Raw genomic sequence first — 16,941 nt, forward strand, 5'->3', positions numbered from 1 at the left:
CAATACAAAGAGGATGTAACTTTTGCCGTTTTCTACCCATAACCCTCATTGCATAGAAGGCCACAGACTGTAAAACGTGTGCTAGGCATTGATTGTGTAGCATAACTATTGATCAGCGATCGTCTTACTCGGGATGGAGGATTTTACTTTAGCAGCAGCAGCAGCGCCACATAGTATATATGCGCATAGAATGTTGAACGACGACGATGAGAGTTGCCGGAGTAGAAGGGTGCTTCGTCCGTTAGTTCGAAGGATTGCTTTATCTACTGCACTATTTATCCGTTGCCCGCCTCTTGACGTAGAAAATGGGATGCTGCTTCATTGCAGCAAATGGTTGTCAGATCGAAGCCAATTTGTGGTCCTAGAAACACCTCAACAGTGTGAGTTTCTTGGAAAGTATCGCATCTCCGTCGTCGTTGTTGTACGAGGATCATGTTAATGGTATCATCGACTGCTGAACAAGTCACAAAGTGATTGTCTGTCATTGTTCTGATCCGCGTTAGGTCGTGATCGCTTGCCATGATTCGAGAACAAGAAGTGAGCTTATATTTGCAGTTATCTGTGTGTTTGATAGAGTGTCAATTGCAGCTTTAAATAACACCGTTCTGAACAAAGATGCGACCAACGGGTAAACGCGTTGGGCCTAGTCTATAGTGCATACTCATCGTCTCCGCATCAATATCACTAATCTCTTGATAACAATGCCGGGTATATACAATATGTAATACCGACAAAGCTGTCGAATGCCGCATAACGGTCGGTTTACCTCGGGATCTTGGCATTATGAAACGCGGCTCCATCATGCAAATAGAGTACGCGTTTCGTTCGCCTCCTTTTTATTTAATAAACTGGCTAGTTTTATTTTCTATTATATAAGCGTACTTTTTGAATACCCTGCGTTCTTTCCTCCGAAAGTTGATCGTTGCTTCTTCTAGGCAGCCACTAAAGACGTACGCGTTGGCGATTGTTTCGACCGCGTCATCTAGTCTGAAACGGCTGTTAATTAGTGTTTCTTTTTGAATGCACTGATTGGTTTAAACGGCTGACAGTATTGAGCTGCGATAGAGAAAGTGATGTCAAGTCCATTGAGTTACTTCAAAAAAAAAAGTCGAAAATGCGTATTGTGTGAAAAGTGAGCACAGGTTGTCGAACAAAGTTGCTATTGAAAATGTAAAACTTTCCGAGAATATGCGGCGGGACCTGAAGGGTCGCAAAACACCGTTTAGGGATAGTTATGGAAAATGCGAGGTAGTGATACGCGAAATCTAGCAAAATACAGTGCATGACTTATAGAGTTTAGATGTGTGATGTGGACCTAATAGCACGGCTTACTGTATCGATCCTAGCAAGGAGTGCATGAGTATAAGAAGCTTATCATGCGCATGTATGTACTGATGCAAATCAAATTTGAAACACAAACGGAATCAGATAGCTAGCATATGCGTCCGTTCCAACCGGTCCTCTATTTCTACAGTCCATGGAAAGAACCCGTTTGTTAGATCTTCTGAGCCTCCATAACTCATAAATATAAGGACTACCACGATGAACAACGCCAACAAGAAGGGCGTTTTCCGTTTTTGCCACATAGAGTCGGAGTGTGCGTCATAGAAAGGGAAATTTGATCCTTTTAGGCAAAAAAAAGATAGTTGGCAACTCTTTACTTCTTTTTTCGACTTTGCTGATCTCTTCTAATAAAAGAAAAGAGTGGGATAATAGTAACAGGTAATAATACCCGGCTCACATTGCACAGAGGGTACCAATAATTCTTTGTTATTAACAAGCACCGATTGCACTGTTTTAGTAGTTTGGCAATAAATCCCGCAATACCATGTCGAACGACCATAGGGGCAATGGAAGTTCAACCTCACCACCACCACCACCACCCTCTTCACAGTCGCCATCTCCCGTCGCGTCTCAGCCCAGGTTATTGCCACCACTACGCAATGCATCACTTCATCACAGAAACAATCACCAGCAGTCTGATGGAAGTCGACCGTCTATGCCAGCGACAGCAACTGCAGCAGCTGTCGCTGTACGTCTAGGTCGCGGACACAATCTGTTTTTGCGGAATCAGCCGAGTACCAGCAGTAGCAGCACGACCAACAGTAGCTATATGACACAGCCCACAAGTGTGGTACCGAGTACGAATGGCAGCTCTGCTGGTGGCGGTGGCGGATATCACCGGCAGCATTTACGCGCGCGAGGCGGTATCTATGCAACAACCACGACGGCCCAACAGGATATCGTGCGCCTCGAACGTGATCTCGAGAAAATACTGCTACGACCGCATGGACGCCACCGCCAAGCGAGCTTCTCTGGGTCACACAACACGCCGGATACAAATGAGGAGACGACAGCGACGGGCGGAGGTGTTAAACGGAACTTGTTTATGCGATACTCGAGAGCCGACTTGATGAGCGACAATAATGGTCCCATCAATGAAGACATGCGGACTGATCAGAGCCGAATAGCCGCCATAATGAGCTCTATAATGGAAGTTGTGGAACGACACAAGCTAGCGACACAATTGCCTTTTGCCGGCGATATTCTAGGCGTTTTATCCGTTCCTTTTAGTCAATCGCCTGTCAATGGTAAATCGAAAAAAGAAAGTGAAAGAGAAGCGTGGGACATACTGTATAAGAATACATCTCGCATACACTCTAGATAATAAGGCTCACTAACTCAAAAAACTCTTCCTGTTTCTAAAGTGAGCGACTGTCAGCAGGCCCTGGATATTTTTGATTATATTCGCGAGCGCTTCAAACATTTGGATCCCATCGTAAGTCCCCTTTTTATGCTTCGTTTGTGTGTGCCTTACAGTCGGCTAAAAGGGATATCTTTCGTCTTTCAAATCAATAACTTACTATTGCATTTACAAAGGACAACTTTGAGCAAATCATGTTTTGCTGTAGACTATTGAAACTGGGCCAACTCAAACTCAAAATGCGGCTCATATCTACGTTGAAGCTGATGCTGGCACCTTGCATGGGCAATCCGAACTTTTTACCCTCGTCGTTTGCGGCGTTCCATGCTCTTGTATATACCCTCGTGGATGCTCTAGCATCTGCCTCCACCTTTTCAGCAAACGCCACATTTGAACGCCCACATTCGCGACATGAAGAAGAGTTTGACCATATTCAGTCTAGCATATTGGATTTGTTGGATAAATTGGCAAACGGTAATCTCATTCCGCTCGTCGGCGGTACGGATTGGGACCGATACTTTATACCCAATGGCGATAGCGGCACGGTTCCTGTTCAAGTTGCACGATACTGCGTCGTCGAAGCTCTTTGCAAATCGCTCATGCCTAATACACATACCGACAAATTGGATCCACTGTCAAAAGCTGCGGTTGGAAAGCTCGTTATCCAAAAATTACTGCCAGTAAGTGCTCAATACATCATTCAAATTAAATATCGCGTTTTGTGGCACCTAGCAATTTCTGAAGTCTTTGTGTTACCTTCTGTGTTTCTATAGCGCTACTGGCAAGAGCCGGATACTCAATTAGCACCTGCTTATACCATTGTATTATATGTTTTATCAGAAAGTGGTAAGTCTATACTAAAAAAAGGCGTAAGAGTGGGAAAAATTTACTGAAAAAATGAGATAATTATAGCCACGGACTGGTTTGTAAATGCATCCGACGAGGATCTTCGACTGTCATCATCTGCGGTATCCCTACTACTGACATTTGTGCAGGAAAAGCTGACTGCATCTGGCTTGCAGACATTCTTACCTGACTGGCACGACAACAGCAACCAGCGATCCGTATATGCAAACACAGTCAGCATGCTTCTTTCCGTCATGGCTGTGACGAGCTTCAAAGAACCGCAGCCCAGCAGCCGCCGTTCGTCACCTTATCACAGCCCACGGCCATCGTCCGCTTATAATTTTAATGAAGTGTGGCCCGAGGACTTGCGTGACCAGCTAAGCACACAGAGCGGTAGTATTGGTGGGGGAGGCGACAAATCGGACATGCTCGCATGGCGACATACCGTCAGCACATTCAAATCATACTTTGAAAGTTTCTGGAACTCGCCTCTCAACGACCTTGTTGTTCACGTCATCACTGAAACCATTAGCGATGGCAACTGGACTCAGATCACGCAAATGTACGAGAACTTGTCGCTCAACATGGACGACGACATTAGCAATAAAATCGTTACAGCCACATTACCCGCACTCATTGATAGACTGGTGAAAAGCTACCCGCCGCCTACGCCAGCACTATCTCAACTTTTGTTTCGATTATCCCAGGCGTATCGTACCGTATTCTATCGGCTAGTAATTGCATGCGCAGCCTCGGACGACGAGCACAAAGTTTCGACTAAACTAACCATGATCAGCTGCTTGCGAAAATACCTCTCTGGTGTACAATTCTGGATGCATGATGCAGAAATGATCAATGTGGTTCTGCTGAGTGATCTGGGCAGCAAGAAGGCTAAGGAAAAGGCAAGCGAGATGGATGACGGTGAGATCAAATGGGGAAGCAGCACAATCGGCCAATGTGCAATTGCCATGGAGTTCATGTGGGCCATCAAGGAGCTTCGCGAAAAGCAATCGGATCCAAGCCGCAACATGGAAGAGGACGAGATTGCCAAAAAGTTTTTAATTGACCTGGAACGACGCTTGGCCGTGTTCATGACTGCCAAAGAGAAACTTGTCCTGATCCCTATTCCACTGCGCGTGATTCTGTGTAACATCTTTCTCGACGCACGATTCTTCTGCAACACGACGCACAGACCAGGCTGGCTGTCACGAGCTCTCGACTGGGCAACACAGCCGGTCGCCACCTCTGAATTTTTTCGCGATGCTAACAGTAACAACAACAATGACGATGCATCGTCTGAAAAGAAGGCCACAGCACGCACATCAACCATCTTGCATCACCACTTCCTTGACGATGTCACGCTCATGTTCCAGCGGATACGTATTACCTATGCCATGACGGTCGACCAACTCGAAAATGAAACGAATGAGGTCACGGATTTCGGTGATCGTCCAGTATCTACGCTCGCACGGCCATCGCCGCCCACATCTTCTTCTCCAACGGAGGACTTGATCGAAATCCTGGCCACTGAAGACAACAGCAACAGCAACTTTCCAGTTCATACCAAGCGACGGCAATGCATGGCAGAGATGTATCCCATCAGTCGAGCTGCTGCTGCATCTCTTGATTTAAATCCGCCCCAGTCACCCAACATTGTCCTGGCCTCAAAATTAGCAAAGAAACGGCTCGAAGAAATGCCGTCGGTCCATCAAGACCCGTTTGGTGCGATTTTTTCGCTATTGGTCGCCGTTTTCACGTCGCTGACGACTCAAGAGTTTTCCCGCCTCGTTTATCCGTTATGGGAGCGATTCATTGACGATCGAAACCCACGCGCCTTTGTACCTGCTGCGTTCCTTCTGATGCAATGTGCTGAAAAGGTTCCCAAGTCTGTCGTCGAGACTTTTACACACGATTTCTATAGGTAAGATGGTGGATTATGTATAAAAGATTAGTACACGAATACTTACAAATTCTATAGCAGCGATCCATTCCGGCGACTCTCAGCAGTTGAAAAACAGGCTTCTCTTGCTGGATACCGCTTCAACATCCTTGCCCAAGAGTATATTCAAACATCCTCTCGCAAGCGTCCTTTTCGAGGCGATGGTGGTGCATTCTCAACGCCATTCGTGCCGACAGATCTGGGAAGCAACCGGTTTACTCTGGACGAGCCACGGTGGATGGCCAAGTTGAAGCACGCTAGCAACTTTCCTATTGAATTGAAGCGGCAGATCCAGGAGTTGGGATGGGACGATGACGATCAAGGGGAAGAGCACGAGGCCCTGAAGAAAGTGCTTACTCCCTTGGCCCTCCTGCCATCTCTGTACTTGGAGGAGGAGGAAGAGCCCATGAACGATGGTGGTGATGGCACAGGCCTGGGACGCGGTGGCGAGAACGATTCAAGACACATCAGTGTTAGCAAAATTATTGCGCGTCGCAAACGAGCTGCCACTGTCCACGCACTCACAGCTGCAAATCTCAGCATGGTCGATCTACTTGGCGACGATTTCGGTGGTGTTTCAAGTGCTCTACGTGAATTGCTGGAAACTTTCCTCCGAGACGATCCAGCACTCTTTTTGCGACCCTTTCTGGGTGATTTGGGCAAGTCGAAAATCAACCATCAGCGCGAGCTGCTCACACGTCTTCGGTACCTCGTCGATCTACGCTCTAAACTCCCCCCTGGCTTCAGCTACATTCTATTTAACTACCTGTCCGGCATGCTGAAATGGCTTACCCGCGAAAGCAAAGAGGATGGCCTTGTCCTGATGACCTTGATACATCCTATCCTGGCCGAGCTAGCAATGTCGACCAACGAGTTATCAACCCGAGATTTACGCAAACACAAAATTGAACACTTGCTGGTGAGCACGGGTCGCTTCTGGTTCACGAATGAACAGCCTGCAAGCATGTTCCCGCGCGGATTGACCGATGCGAAAACGCCATTCAGTATCCTCGATATTCCCTGGGAGATTTTTAGCGTCGCCATGCTACGTATCAGCCATATCCAATTCTTGACCAACTTTTTGGCACGGTATCCTCGAGAAGTGTATGCCGTCAAAAAGACGCTTCAGGACTATGAGCCTTTGTCATCTCAAGGACCCAAAAAACGATCTTCGTTCCAACCGGGAGCTTTCGAAACCTATTTTCCCGATGTGAGCTTCCGCATGCGTCGAGACACAACATTTGTTTTTGAAGAAGTGAAACGACAAGAGAACGAGGACATTGGCGGTTTGAAGCCAACACCACGGAAATCGCAGCAAGAAGAAGATGTTGCCATGTTGTCTGCATTGCGGGCCCGTGTGTGGCTACGATTTATCGACACACTCCTCCTTGGTTTGAACAAAAACTACAACGACCGCAGTGAGCTTGAGCGGATCCTCAAGGGAGTCAATATGATCATCATGGAGCACAATATGGACTTTGAAATAATCGGACAAGCACTGATATTATACACGCGCATCGTAACTCGGTTCAAACGCCTGTTCCTTGGCAACCGTGGCCATGGTATCTTCTTGCCTGCTTTATTCAAGGTCTTTTGCGAAGTCGAGCGGTTCCCTCATGTGCGGTCAGCCATTACGTTTGCCTGGTGTCGGTTCTATGCTGTGCATGAAGAGACTTTTGTTTTCCAAATGCTGGGTACCTTAGTGCCTATCATCCTCAACGCCTACACAAGATCCACCTCCTTGGGCGCTTGGATGACCGACAACTTATTTGGCCTGATGCAAGCCATGCACCATCCTCCCCGTCTGGGTGCCACGTCAGACGTGTTGGGTCTTCAGCTTCAAGTCGAACTGGACGACCACGAAAGGAGTATACAAGAGCGAATCGATGCTGCCAGCAACCCCATGGCAATGCCCCTGTCAACCACCATCTTGAAGCCTCTGACCAGAAGTGTCACTGCGCCCATTGTTCCACTCGTGATCAGCGACTATGACAACCGGCCGTTTTTTCTGCAAAACTTTGTTAAACTGTTCTTAACGATTATTGCCTATGACCCCGGCTCGCTACGCGCAGAACAATTTGTCAAGATGATGCGCCACATGTTACCCCGCTTCTGTGTTCTCGGCAATCTGACCGGCCTTGTATCTGAAGGCATTGCTGCTCTGATCGAAGTATTTGCCAAATTTAGCAAGAATGCCAAACCGGCAGCGGCAACGGCCAACACAGGCGGCCATTCGGGTGCACCGCATATCAACATCACGATTCCGCACCTGTTTGACGATCGTGGTAACAATCTGAATGACGAGGGAAACCCTACGGTGGGAAACAGTAGAACAGAATCCACCCAGCATGCATACGGAAAACAGTGGCAACAGAACGATCGATTGACAATCAAGAAAGAGTTTGTTCTCCTCGTGAACGAATTCTTCAAATGCCATGGCGTGCTCAGCGAAGCCAACCACGAAAAAATGGCCAACATTATCCGTATCATTATGCGTGATTATGCATCGATTCGCGGTGCCATCTGTCCAACAGACTGGATCAAGAGTTATTTGGTGGACTCACTGCAATCGATGGTCGACATGCGCAACTACACCAGGCCCTTCAAGACGATGCTGCTCCAAATTTACAGCCAGCTGCGCACTCAGTGGAAAACAGCAGAGATTGCAGACCTGTATGAAGGTTTTGCGATTATGCTGGAGAACGGTCAAGGCAAGGCAATCAATATGAACGATATTGCTGGCTTGATGGTGGAACGCTATGTTGCCTTTGGCATGTCTATTGCCACGCGTCTCTCAGACTGGGAATCCAGTCAGGACGCACACACCAAGTTTTGCAATGCTCTGGTGCGGCTTATTGTGGCGATCATGGAGAATTCGACCCAAGACGTACTCCGAGAACTCGAGCAGATGCAGCCTTCTGTACTTTTGATAGGCAAGATCCTTATACCCATGTGCTTGCAGTATGATTTGCGTCGGGACTACAACCCCATTTCTGTCGTACGAAGATATCGACCTGAGCCAACAGCCAATTGGATGCGATTGATGGCCTACGTCTCAAAGTGTTGCAGTCAGGCTTCATTGTTAAAGTCCAAATCCAGCGGATTCTCCTTGTCGGCACTGACGTCTAACATTGGCCAAAATGCAGGCGGCGGTTCGGGACAAGACGGGACGGCGGCAGAAATGGGTGAAGTTCTCTCTGATCCAAAAGACAAGAAGCAGCAAACGCCAACCGCGATAGCACATTTATTTTCGCTCAGCATCGTCGCCATGAAAATCATTTTGTTACGTGGAGCGAAATCGCTGGACAAGGTCAAAGGCTCGTGGGTTCAGGTTGCCTATTTTATTAAAGGCGCATTAATATTTGGTCAAACGTTGAAAACACTAAAGCCGCGCACATCCGGTCGATCCTCACCTCGAGTGCCTTCTTCGCCAGGATTAAGTCCACCGAACCAAAACTTTAATCCGCCTGCAAGTCCCTTGACGCCCGATTCCGGCCATACAACTTTTCTTCAACAAAGCAGTAGCAACGGTTTGCCGCTTTCGACAGCTGTCCTTTATGACTATGCAACTTGGTGCTTCCTCGAGTTTGTCGTTTGCTACAAAAGCCCATTAATACTGTTTCTGCACAGTTTCCTGGACGAGAAGCTTAGTGAAATGGGTGGTCATGTCTCACCCTCAGGTGCTCGGTCACATTCGATGCTGAACACACCATCAAGCATGGGTAGCCGACGATCACGATGGAGAAGTTGGCGTCAGGATACAGGTGAATCTTCTGCAGAGCAGCAGCAACAGCAGCAAGCTGAAGGTAGCTCGCCCACATGCGGCCTTGGTTTACATATACCCAACAACAACAACAGCAATGCACATCCACCACCAGCATCCCCGTCTTTATCTATACATCCGCCTAGCATTGATCTATCCTTTGACTCTCCTAAAGAAGGATTTGGATCGCCACGTTCTTCACGCCGAGGATCCAACCAGCAGCAGCAGCAGCAAAGACAACGTCCAACTTCAGGTGGAGCTCCGGCATCGACGGAATTACATGTAATTCATGCAGAAACGATCACGGCCTTGATGAATATCCAGAACACGTTAGGATACAAGACAACGTTGCCTTGGGGCACTGACCATTTGCAAAGTCATTCGCAGCAGCAGCCGAGACCATGGACTTACCGATCCGCTGTAAGCAAAGTAACATATGAATGGCGGCTGATTATGCAGTTGTATTACCAGTTGGTGGATGCTTCAAGTGCCAATAACATTAACAAAATACCTACCACGCCGACCACGACCAATTAAAAATTGTGCCTGTATAAAGAAACCCCCCTTCCTCGCTTCTAGTCTTCTTTTCTCTTTTATTCGCTCTCCTTGTTCCTGTACATACATATACATAAAAGAACGTTTTTTAATATTCCTGACGTTTGTTCTGTTGCTTGTCAAGCCAGTTACTGAGTATTGAGGACTTACAGTAGCGCATCTTTAAAATAGGCATCGGAAAGACTCTTGTGTTTATGGCACAGGGAAGGTGGAACGCCTGGATCAAGGCGGTGGAACGCTTATATGTATATGATGCTTGGCTTTGCAGAGAATTTCATAAGATGTTGCCAAGCTTTTTTTACTTCAGTAAGGTGCCACCTACAATCTCTTAGTCTCACTTAATCAATGATACATCAAACACAATGAATGGTTGCCTTTTAGAGCCTTCTTTGGTTGTATGCTATGTACGCTACGTGCGTGATATACTGCTATTGACGACATCTTCATCCTCTTAAGTATATCGTTTTGTCATTGTTGCTAGACACCGATCTATTTCTCTGCATGCTATCATAGTCTATAAATACGAGACAGAATCTCCACTGTTTCTTTCTTTTTCACTAATTCTTTTCACCATCTTATTCACTGATATCGACAAGACGCTACGCGCCGCAACATAGATACTCATGAAAGAAGCCACATTGAATACACCACCGACATATCCTACCGATTTACTACATTACTTCCAATGGCTCGTCGGACAACTCAACAGTGCCATGGCCGTGCGAAACTTCGAAGATGCAGTCATATACGCATCTGCTGCGGTGGATCATATGTCTCACCAGCAATTTGTTGTCTTTAACGACATCCGCGCATACGCTTATGCCAAACAAGGTAGATTCTTGAAAGCCATTGGCGAGGCAGATAAGATGATAACATCTGCACCAGCCTCTCCTTCTGGGACCCTTCGAAAAGGCAACATACTTGCGCTATATGGATACCAACGCCAAGCAATTGAAGAGTATACGCGAGGCCTTGAAAAAGTGACAACGGTGATTCCTCAATCTCAGCTCCACCAATTACTCAAAGCAAGGAGAATGGCAATAGCAAAAAGTCAAAAGCGCATCGATATCATTGTGTCCCTTCCAATTGAAATTGCCAATGACATTCTGATACGCCTTTCACAAGTAGACCACGTTGCATGCTTGCATGTTTCGACACAATGGCGTCAACGAGCCTTGGGGTGCGCTGCCCGTATATGGAATAACATGGAACTTGCCAACAACCACGAGGGAGCCAGAATATTGAGCGTAGCGCGATATACGGGTTCTTATATCAAGCATCTAACTATTAACTCACACATGGACGCGGTTCTCGGCCCCTGTTTAGAGGGCATACAGAAAGGATATCTCAATAGCATCCAGTCGCTCAAGTCTACCGGTAGATACATATGTTTCATAGTAATTCTACTATGTCTAATCTTTTCTATCTTAAATTGCACTGTCATTATGTTAACGTTGCTAAATTTCTTTTATGACATTTTTCAAAGGGCTCTCGACCAGAAATCCATTCTTGCTATTTGAAATGGTACCGGGACTTTTTCATAGTGCCTCAAAATTGAGACGCATTGACCTTGATTTGGGTACCACGGCTCCCGTATTTACAATTGTCGACATTCTCGAAGCATGCAACAATTTAACCGAGTTGGCTCTTTCATCCGCTGTGACCATCAATTCGATAGCAGGGAACTTCTCAAGAAGATCCCGTCCTTATCAATTGAGCAAACTACAGCTCACGTTCAGCAATATCTCAGCACAGTACGTTCGGAATTTTTTATGCTCATGCCCACATTTACGACGCCTGGCCATCAGTACGTGCGACAGCTCCATTTTTACGCCTGTATATCAACACGGATACAACTTGAAAATACTTGCATGCAACGTCCCAAATGATGAGATTCGATTTTGGGAACGACGCCTATTGGAGCGAGGAAGGAGAAACAGTAGAACAGCAACAATGCAGTCAACCCCAGCAAACCGAGGGTTAGAAATGCTCGTAGCGAAAGGTGCTACAAATGCGCCGACTTTAGACGTTATACCCCTTTTATACAAGAACATGGGGACACTCAAAGTGCTTCGCATGGATATGCCGCTGTTCTCAGGAAGTCAAGCATTGCATGTATCCTATCCACAGTTCAACTTGAGCAATCTAGACAAGTTGAGCATTACCTTGACTTCCGATACACAGTCGTTTATGCTAGATGCTATCCGAAATGCATCCAATCTGGAGAGCTTTTTCGTGGTCAACCCACCCGACACGAATCTTTTGGTCAACACCATTCTGACGAGGAGTCCGAGGTTTCCTCTTCGAAAATTCGGTATTACCTATGAGCAATCCTACCACGAAGCAACAGCAGCCTCTAACCTACACCAACCCAACAATTGCGTACAACTGCTCACATACTATGCACAAACATGCAGAAACTTACTGTCGTCTACGTCTCCACCTTTGCTAAAATCTGTGTGCTTTCGCCGTTATCCGGGAGTAACCGATGCCACACTTGCAGCATTGACGAAAATTGAAACATTACAGCACGTTGAATTTCAGTATTTGACCAATGTATCACCCTCGGGCATTTACTCGTTTATTACTTCCTCGGTTGTTGGCAACGGTCTGTCAATGATCGACCTCGTAGGACTTGATCAAATTACAAGCAAAATTGCTGGATCTCTTGGGTTGCTTAATAATGTGAAAAGTATAAAACTCCAAGATTTACCTGGAGTGGGCGATGAAGGCATACGCGAACTCGTCACTAACCAAACTAAAATTAAGGGGAAGCTGGAATATTTTAGGATTAGAAATTGTACCTTAGTTAGTGAAGCATGTATACTTTATGCAAGACAAAAAATAAAGAGAGTTTTTACATAATCATTGATGGTAAGTAATAATATGACTGTAGTTTATATACAATTGTATGCTTGTTTTTGAAATTCGTGTATAATAATGGATATATGAGTCAGTCTTTTATCGCTGCAGTATGTTGTCGATCTCTGCAAAATGTGTACGATGGACATGATACATAGGGCATGTGATACCAGGTTTTCGATTTTTAAAAGAACCTGTCAAGAAGTAATTTCTTTTTTTTCTGTGGGTACAGTGCATATAACCGGCAATAATCTTGCATAACGTAGTTCTATATATGAGTAAAATCATAAGGAATGAAGGACATAAATAAGATATACACTTAGTATACCATAACGAGATCATTCGATAAGCTATCATATCACAAGTGCTACCCAAACGAAAGTTTGCAAAACACCTTTCCTTTATTCGCTTGTTCAGTGTTTCAAAAAGAGGTAGATTATCGCTTACTCGGCAGCGGGGCGTATAGATATATGCTATAAACTACCAGGTGTCAGTCCATACTGTACAGTTCCTATGTTGTAACTGTACTAGTTTGAATATGTAGCGGCCTAGAGGTGGTCTTCACCAATACATGCAAATCGGGTAATGAGAAACAATATTGCTGTGGACAGCCAAGCGAATAACTACACAGAGAGAATTGTTGGCTGATATCATTCACATTTGAAGAGATGTGCCTCTACAGACCTAAATGCTATAGCCAGTGCGCAAACCAGTAATAACTTCATGACAAGATGTTTGCCCATGAACATACCGATGTAGCCTTACAGGGTAATACCGTAAGTGTTCACTTTACTTATAGGAGCACCGTTGTTAAACCGCTATCGTGTACACATGATATTTATGCTTGTCGACAAAGTTTGCTTCAAATCAAAGCTCTACTCAAATAACTTGTTAAGACAATTTTTTTTACTGCTTGATAGCGTTTCCTACTTGAACCATCACTCGCTTAAACTTCTCCTCGTATACAGTAGAGCTCCTGCAGCGTTTCTTTATGTGCATGTAAACCAGCCCCATCCCCATCCCTCTGTTCACCGATATCCAATATCAAAAAAATAATAATAAATCCGTGTTCCTCCCACCAAAACTGACAACCATCCAATATCCATAAGCACGCAATTCACCCCATAGTTAAATGTGTGAAACAAAAGAGATAAACCATGCACTTTTTTTTAAATGATTGTATCTAATAAAACAAACTGTTCATATAATGTTTTGTGGTTGTTTTACTGGGTAGCCTCCTCGGGTTCAGCATCGTACTTGGCCAATTGCTCAGCAAGGTCAGCATCGACAGAAGGGGCCTATATACAAATATACTGTTAGTTAACAAAGAACACCCTCTATTCTCTTTCTCTCTTTTTTTTTTCTATCAAAACACTCAATGAAAATTTTCATAGTATTAATTACCTGAGGAGCAGCGGGAAGCTTCAATTCCTTGACCTGAGACTCATCAGCCTGGGACTAAATATTACACAAAAAAAAGAATTTTGATTAGTTTTGATTTCATTACCACTGCTCATGCTCGTTCGAGACTCTTTTTTTTTTTTTTCGAGAATGTAATTGATAGAACCAATAACTTACAGCAGGAGCGGGCTTGTAACCCTTCAACTCCTTGAGGTACAATTCTTGAACAACGTCTAAATAACAAAGGGGTGGGGTATGAGTGACTCATTTCTCGAAAATGCATCGTGTATAATAAAAGACGCGGAAAAAGGGTGGCGAAGAATGGGTAAGTACGATCAATGGAAACACTATTTACCCTTCTGCATGACAGCAGAGGTGGCGACGCCACGAGCAGCCATGGCACGGACGGTGAAAGGAGCCTACATGACAATGTAATTTTAGTTTTCTTTTCTCGGTATAACCAATATAAGCCCGAGGCATATATTCTTTCGTTTGTCCAAGGTCACAACAAAGAAGAACATATAAGAAAGTTAGATATTACCTTGGAGGCAATAGAGCCGAGAGCAATGCGGGCGACCGACGACATGTCAAATATAGTGCAAAGGGTTATATTGGAAGCTGGGGTGTGGTTTCCGATGGCAAAAAAACACAAAGCGGTGCTTTCTGAATGGGGGTGACATCACCCTGGACCCGAATTTTTTTTTCTTTTCTTTCTGAGAGGAGGGGATCCTTGTAAGCCAATCAGGTCCGAGTCTAATTTATTACCCGAATAAACTTCGTTATTTTTTTTTGAAGCATCCGCTGTACGCTTTGATGCTTGACATTGTATCTCGTATGTTGTGTCATTAGATAGTGCCAGTATCTGGTTATAAGGGGTCAGGAAAGAAAAGCGCAAGTAGTGAATTTACATCTACATTACGTTAAATGATACGAGATTTTGTTCAAGCTTTGAGAGTGAGTAAAAACGTTCTTGTATGAATAAATGCTATCAGAACGCCCAGTTTGACAAAAGGGAAGAACAGCTTGGGAATTAGCAAGTCTTTAGTTTGTATAACCAAGTGTCCTCGTGAGCAGCTGCATAAATTTAAGCAGTTGCTGTATAACAGCAACGGTATAACAACGCCGTTGTATAGTAACTAATTATTCGTTTAAAGCCATAGCAATAGTTGGTAGAAAATAAACTTAGTTACGGCATACACCTAGCTTACTTGCTCGTCTATATGTCTATTGTATATTTGTCCATAAAAAGTACAGAACTCAGTCCTATATAAACGAAGGCAGGAGACGGGACTACCCGATTTTCTGCTCGTTATAGACCAATATACACACATACATATATAGATAATACCACTTTATGGTGCGTGCTTCACCATTAACCCTTTTCCAACGCTGTTTAGCAGTTCATGGTGCTGCAGCTAATAAAGTATGGACGGCTACTATCAAAATACCGGAATTAAAAGAAACAGTAGTATCGTCCTCCATTCCGGACATTCGTGAAAACTTGGACGAAGCTGCTCGATTAGTTGCCGATTACCTCAAAATGTATAAAGGGCGAACATTGGTGATCACAGGTGCAGGTAAAATAAAAACAACAAAATGCGATATGGCCCGAACATAATAAAAGAATGGCGTAATGTAATTGAATTGAGCTAATTAACAATAAGAGTCTGCTATTGATTAATATTATAGGCGTATCGACGGATTCCGGCATACCGGATTATCGTGGTGATGAGGTGCGTGGTGTACATTGACCAGCAACTTTTGAAGCAAACAATGTTGTTCAAACTAAACTCATTACAACTAGGGAACTTATATAAAAAACCCCAAACATCGTCCTATCCTTTTTCAAGAACTTGTGTCGTCGGATATGTTTCGCAGGAGATACTGGGCTGTGAGTTTTAGGCAACAGTAGGGCATACTGCGTATCTGTGGCGCTGACTCGCTGTGTATCATTGCGATTATTGTTGATAGAGAGCATTTATGGGATGGGGAGAAATGGCCAAAGCACGGCCGAATCCAACACACGATATCCTTGCATGGCTCATGCAACACAATTACGTCCCAGACCTTATAACACAAAACGTAGACTACTTACATCGACGAGCAGCAGCAGCAGCAGCACTCGAGCATAGCAAAGAACGTAGCGACCGTATTGTAGAGCTACACGGCACATTGTTCCGTGTCGAATGTCTCGACTGTCACAACATGGTGGATCGACAGGATTACCAACGCCGACTGTTTTCACGCAATCCATCGTGGGCAACACTGTTGACCAGTGGCGAAAAGCTCAAGGTCAATCCAGACGGCGACGTGGAATTATCAGATAGCATGTCGTATGCCGATTTCGATATCCCACCTTGCACAAGCTGCGCCAGCCGTCGCATGAAGCCTCAGGTTGTGTTTTTCGGTGAGAATATCAAGCCGCATGTCACAAGTGCAGCCGAAGCGATGGTGCGGCAGTCGGACGCCGTATTCATCGTTGGGTCGTCGTTGGCAACGTATTCGTCGTATCGATTGGTGCGTCTGGCAAGTGAACTGCAGAAGCCAGTGGGCATTCTTTGTAAAGGCAGCACTCGAGCGGATGCCCTGGCTGCTTGGAAAGTCGGCATGGGGTGCACGCCGGTGTTGCAACGAGTGCAACAGCTATTAAAAGAGCAGGAATAAAGAAAATAGACCTTTGTTTTGGGGCCATTGAGAGGATGATACACGCACACACACAATAAAAAAAGTAGCGAGCTGCAAGCCCTTAAATTCGATTGGGCGGAAGTTTGAGGTTGAGTGGATGAGAGAGAAAGCGAGTGAGTGAGTGCGAGTGAGTGAGTGAGTGAGTGGAATAAGTTCGTTCGAATAACGGGCGAACACATCCAAAAT

The 16,941-nt window shown here is 45.2% G+C and overlaps 4 protein-coding genes across 4 annotated transcripts; 3 read left to right on the plus strand and 1 right to left on the minus strand.

Annotated features, from left to right (window-relative positions):
• Window positions 1-1,828: 1,828 nt before the first annotated feature.
• On the plus strand, window positions 1,829-9,789 carry BDB00DRAFT_867011 (uncharacterized protein; the record flags this gene model as incomplete). The annotated part of the gene is made up of 6 exons (XM_053126291.1): window positions 1,829-2,591; window positions 2,709-2,779; window positions 2,881-3,384; window positions 3,478-3,550; window positions 3,617-5,471; window positions 5,529-9,789. 6 exons carry the CDS (start codon window positions 1,829-1,831, stop codon window positions 9,787-9,789), a joined length of 7,527 nt encoding a protein of 2,508 aa, XP_052985206.1.
• Window positions 9,790-10,430: 641 nt separating this feature from the next.
• Window positions 10,431-12,877, plus strand: BDB00DRAFT_935199 (uncharacterized protein; the record flags this gene model as incomplete). The annotated part of the gene is made up of 4 exons (XM_053129183.1): window positions 10,431-10,638; window positions 11,294-11,614; window positions 11,834-12,499; window positions 12,828-12,877. The coding sequence occupies 4 exons, from the start codon at window positions 10,431-10,433 to the stop codon at window positions 12,875-12,877; spliced, it is 1,245 nt and encodes a 414-aa protein (XP_052985207.1).
• Window positions 12,878-13,892: 1,015 nt separating this feature from the next.
• Window positions 13,893-14,656, minus strand: BDB00DRAFT_867013 (ATP synthase complex subunit H-domain-containing protein; the record flags this gene model as incomplete). Its single annotated transcript, XM_053126292.1, has 5 exons — window positions 13,893-13,967; window positions 14,074-14,127; window positions 14,248-14,303; window positions 14,426-14,489; window positions 14,612-14,656. 5 exons carry the CDS (start codon window positions 14,654-14,656, stop codon window positions 13,893-13,895), a joined length of 294 nt encoding a protein of 97 aa, XP_052985208.1.
• A 657-nt stretch (window positions 14,657-15,313) lies between these two features.
• On the plus strand, window positions 15,314-16,901 carry BDB00DRAFT_797479 (DHS-like NAD/FAD-binding domain-containing protein). Its single transcript, XM_053121547.1, has 4 exons — window positions 15,314-15,647; window positions 15,760-15,803; window positions 15,875-15,961; window positions 16,042-16,901. The coding sequence occupies exons 1-4, from the start codon at window positions 15,425-15,427 to the stop codon at window positions 16,732-16,734; spliced, it is 1,047 nt and encodes a 348-aa protein (XP_052985209.1). The 5' UTR covers window positions 15,314-15,424; the 3' UTR covers window positions 16,735-16,901.
• Window positions 16,902-16,941: the final 40 nt, after the last annotated feature.

Source organism: Zychaea mexicana (genome assembly GCF_025766255.1).
Source record: "Zychaea mexicana strain RSA 1403 chromosome Unknown BDB00scaffold_3, whole genome shotgun sequence".
NCBI lineage: Eukaryota > Fungi > Mucoromycota > Mucoromycetes > Mucorales > Lichtheimiaceae > Zychaea > Zychaea mexicana.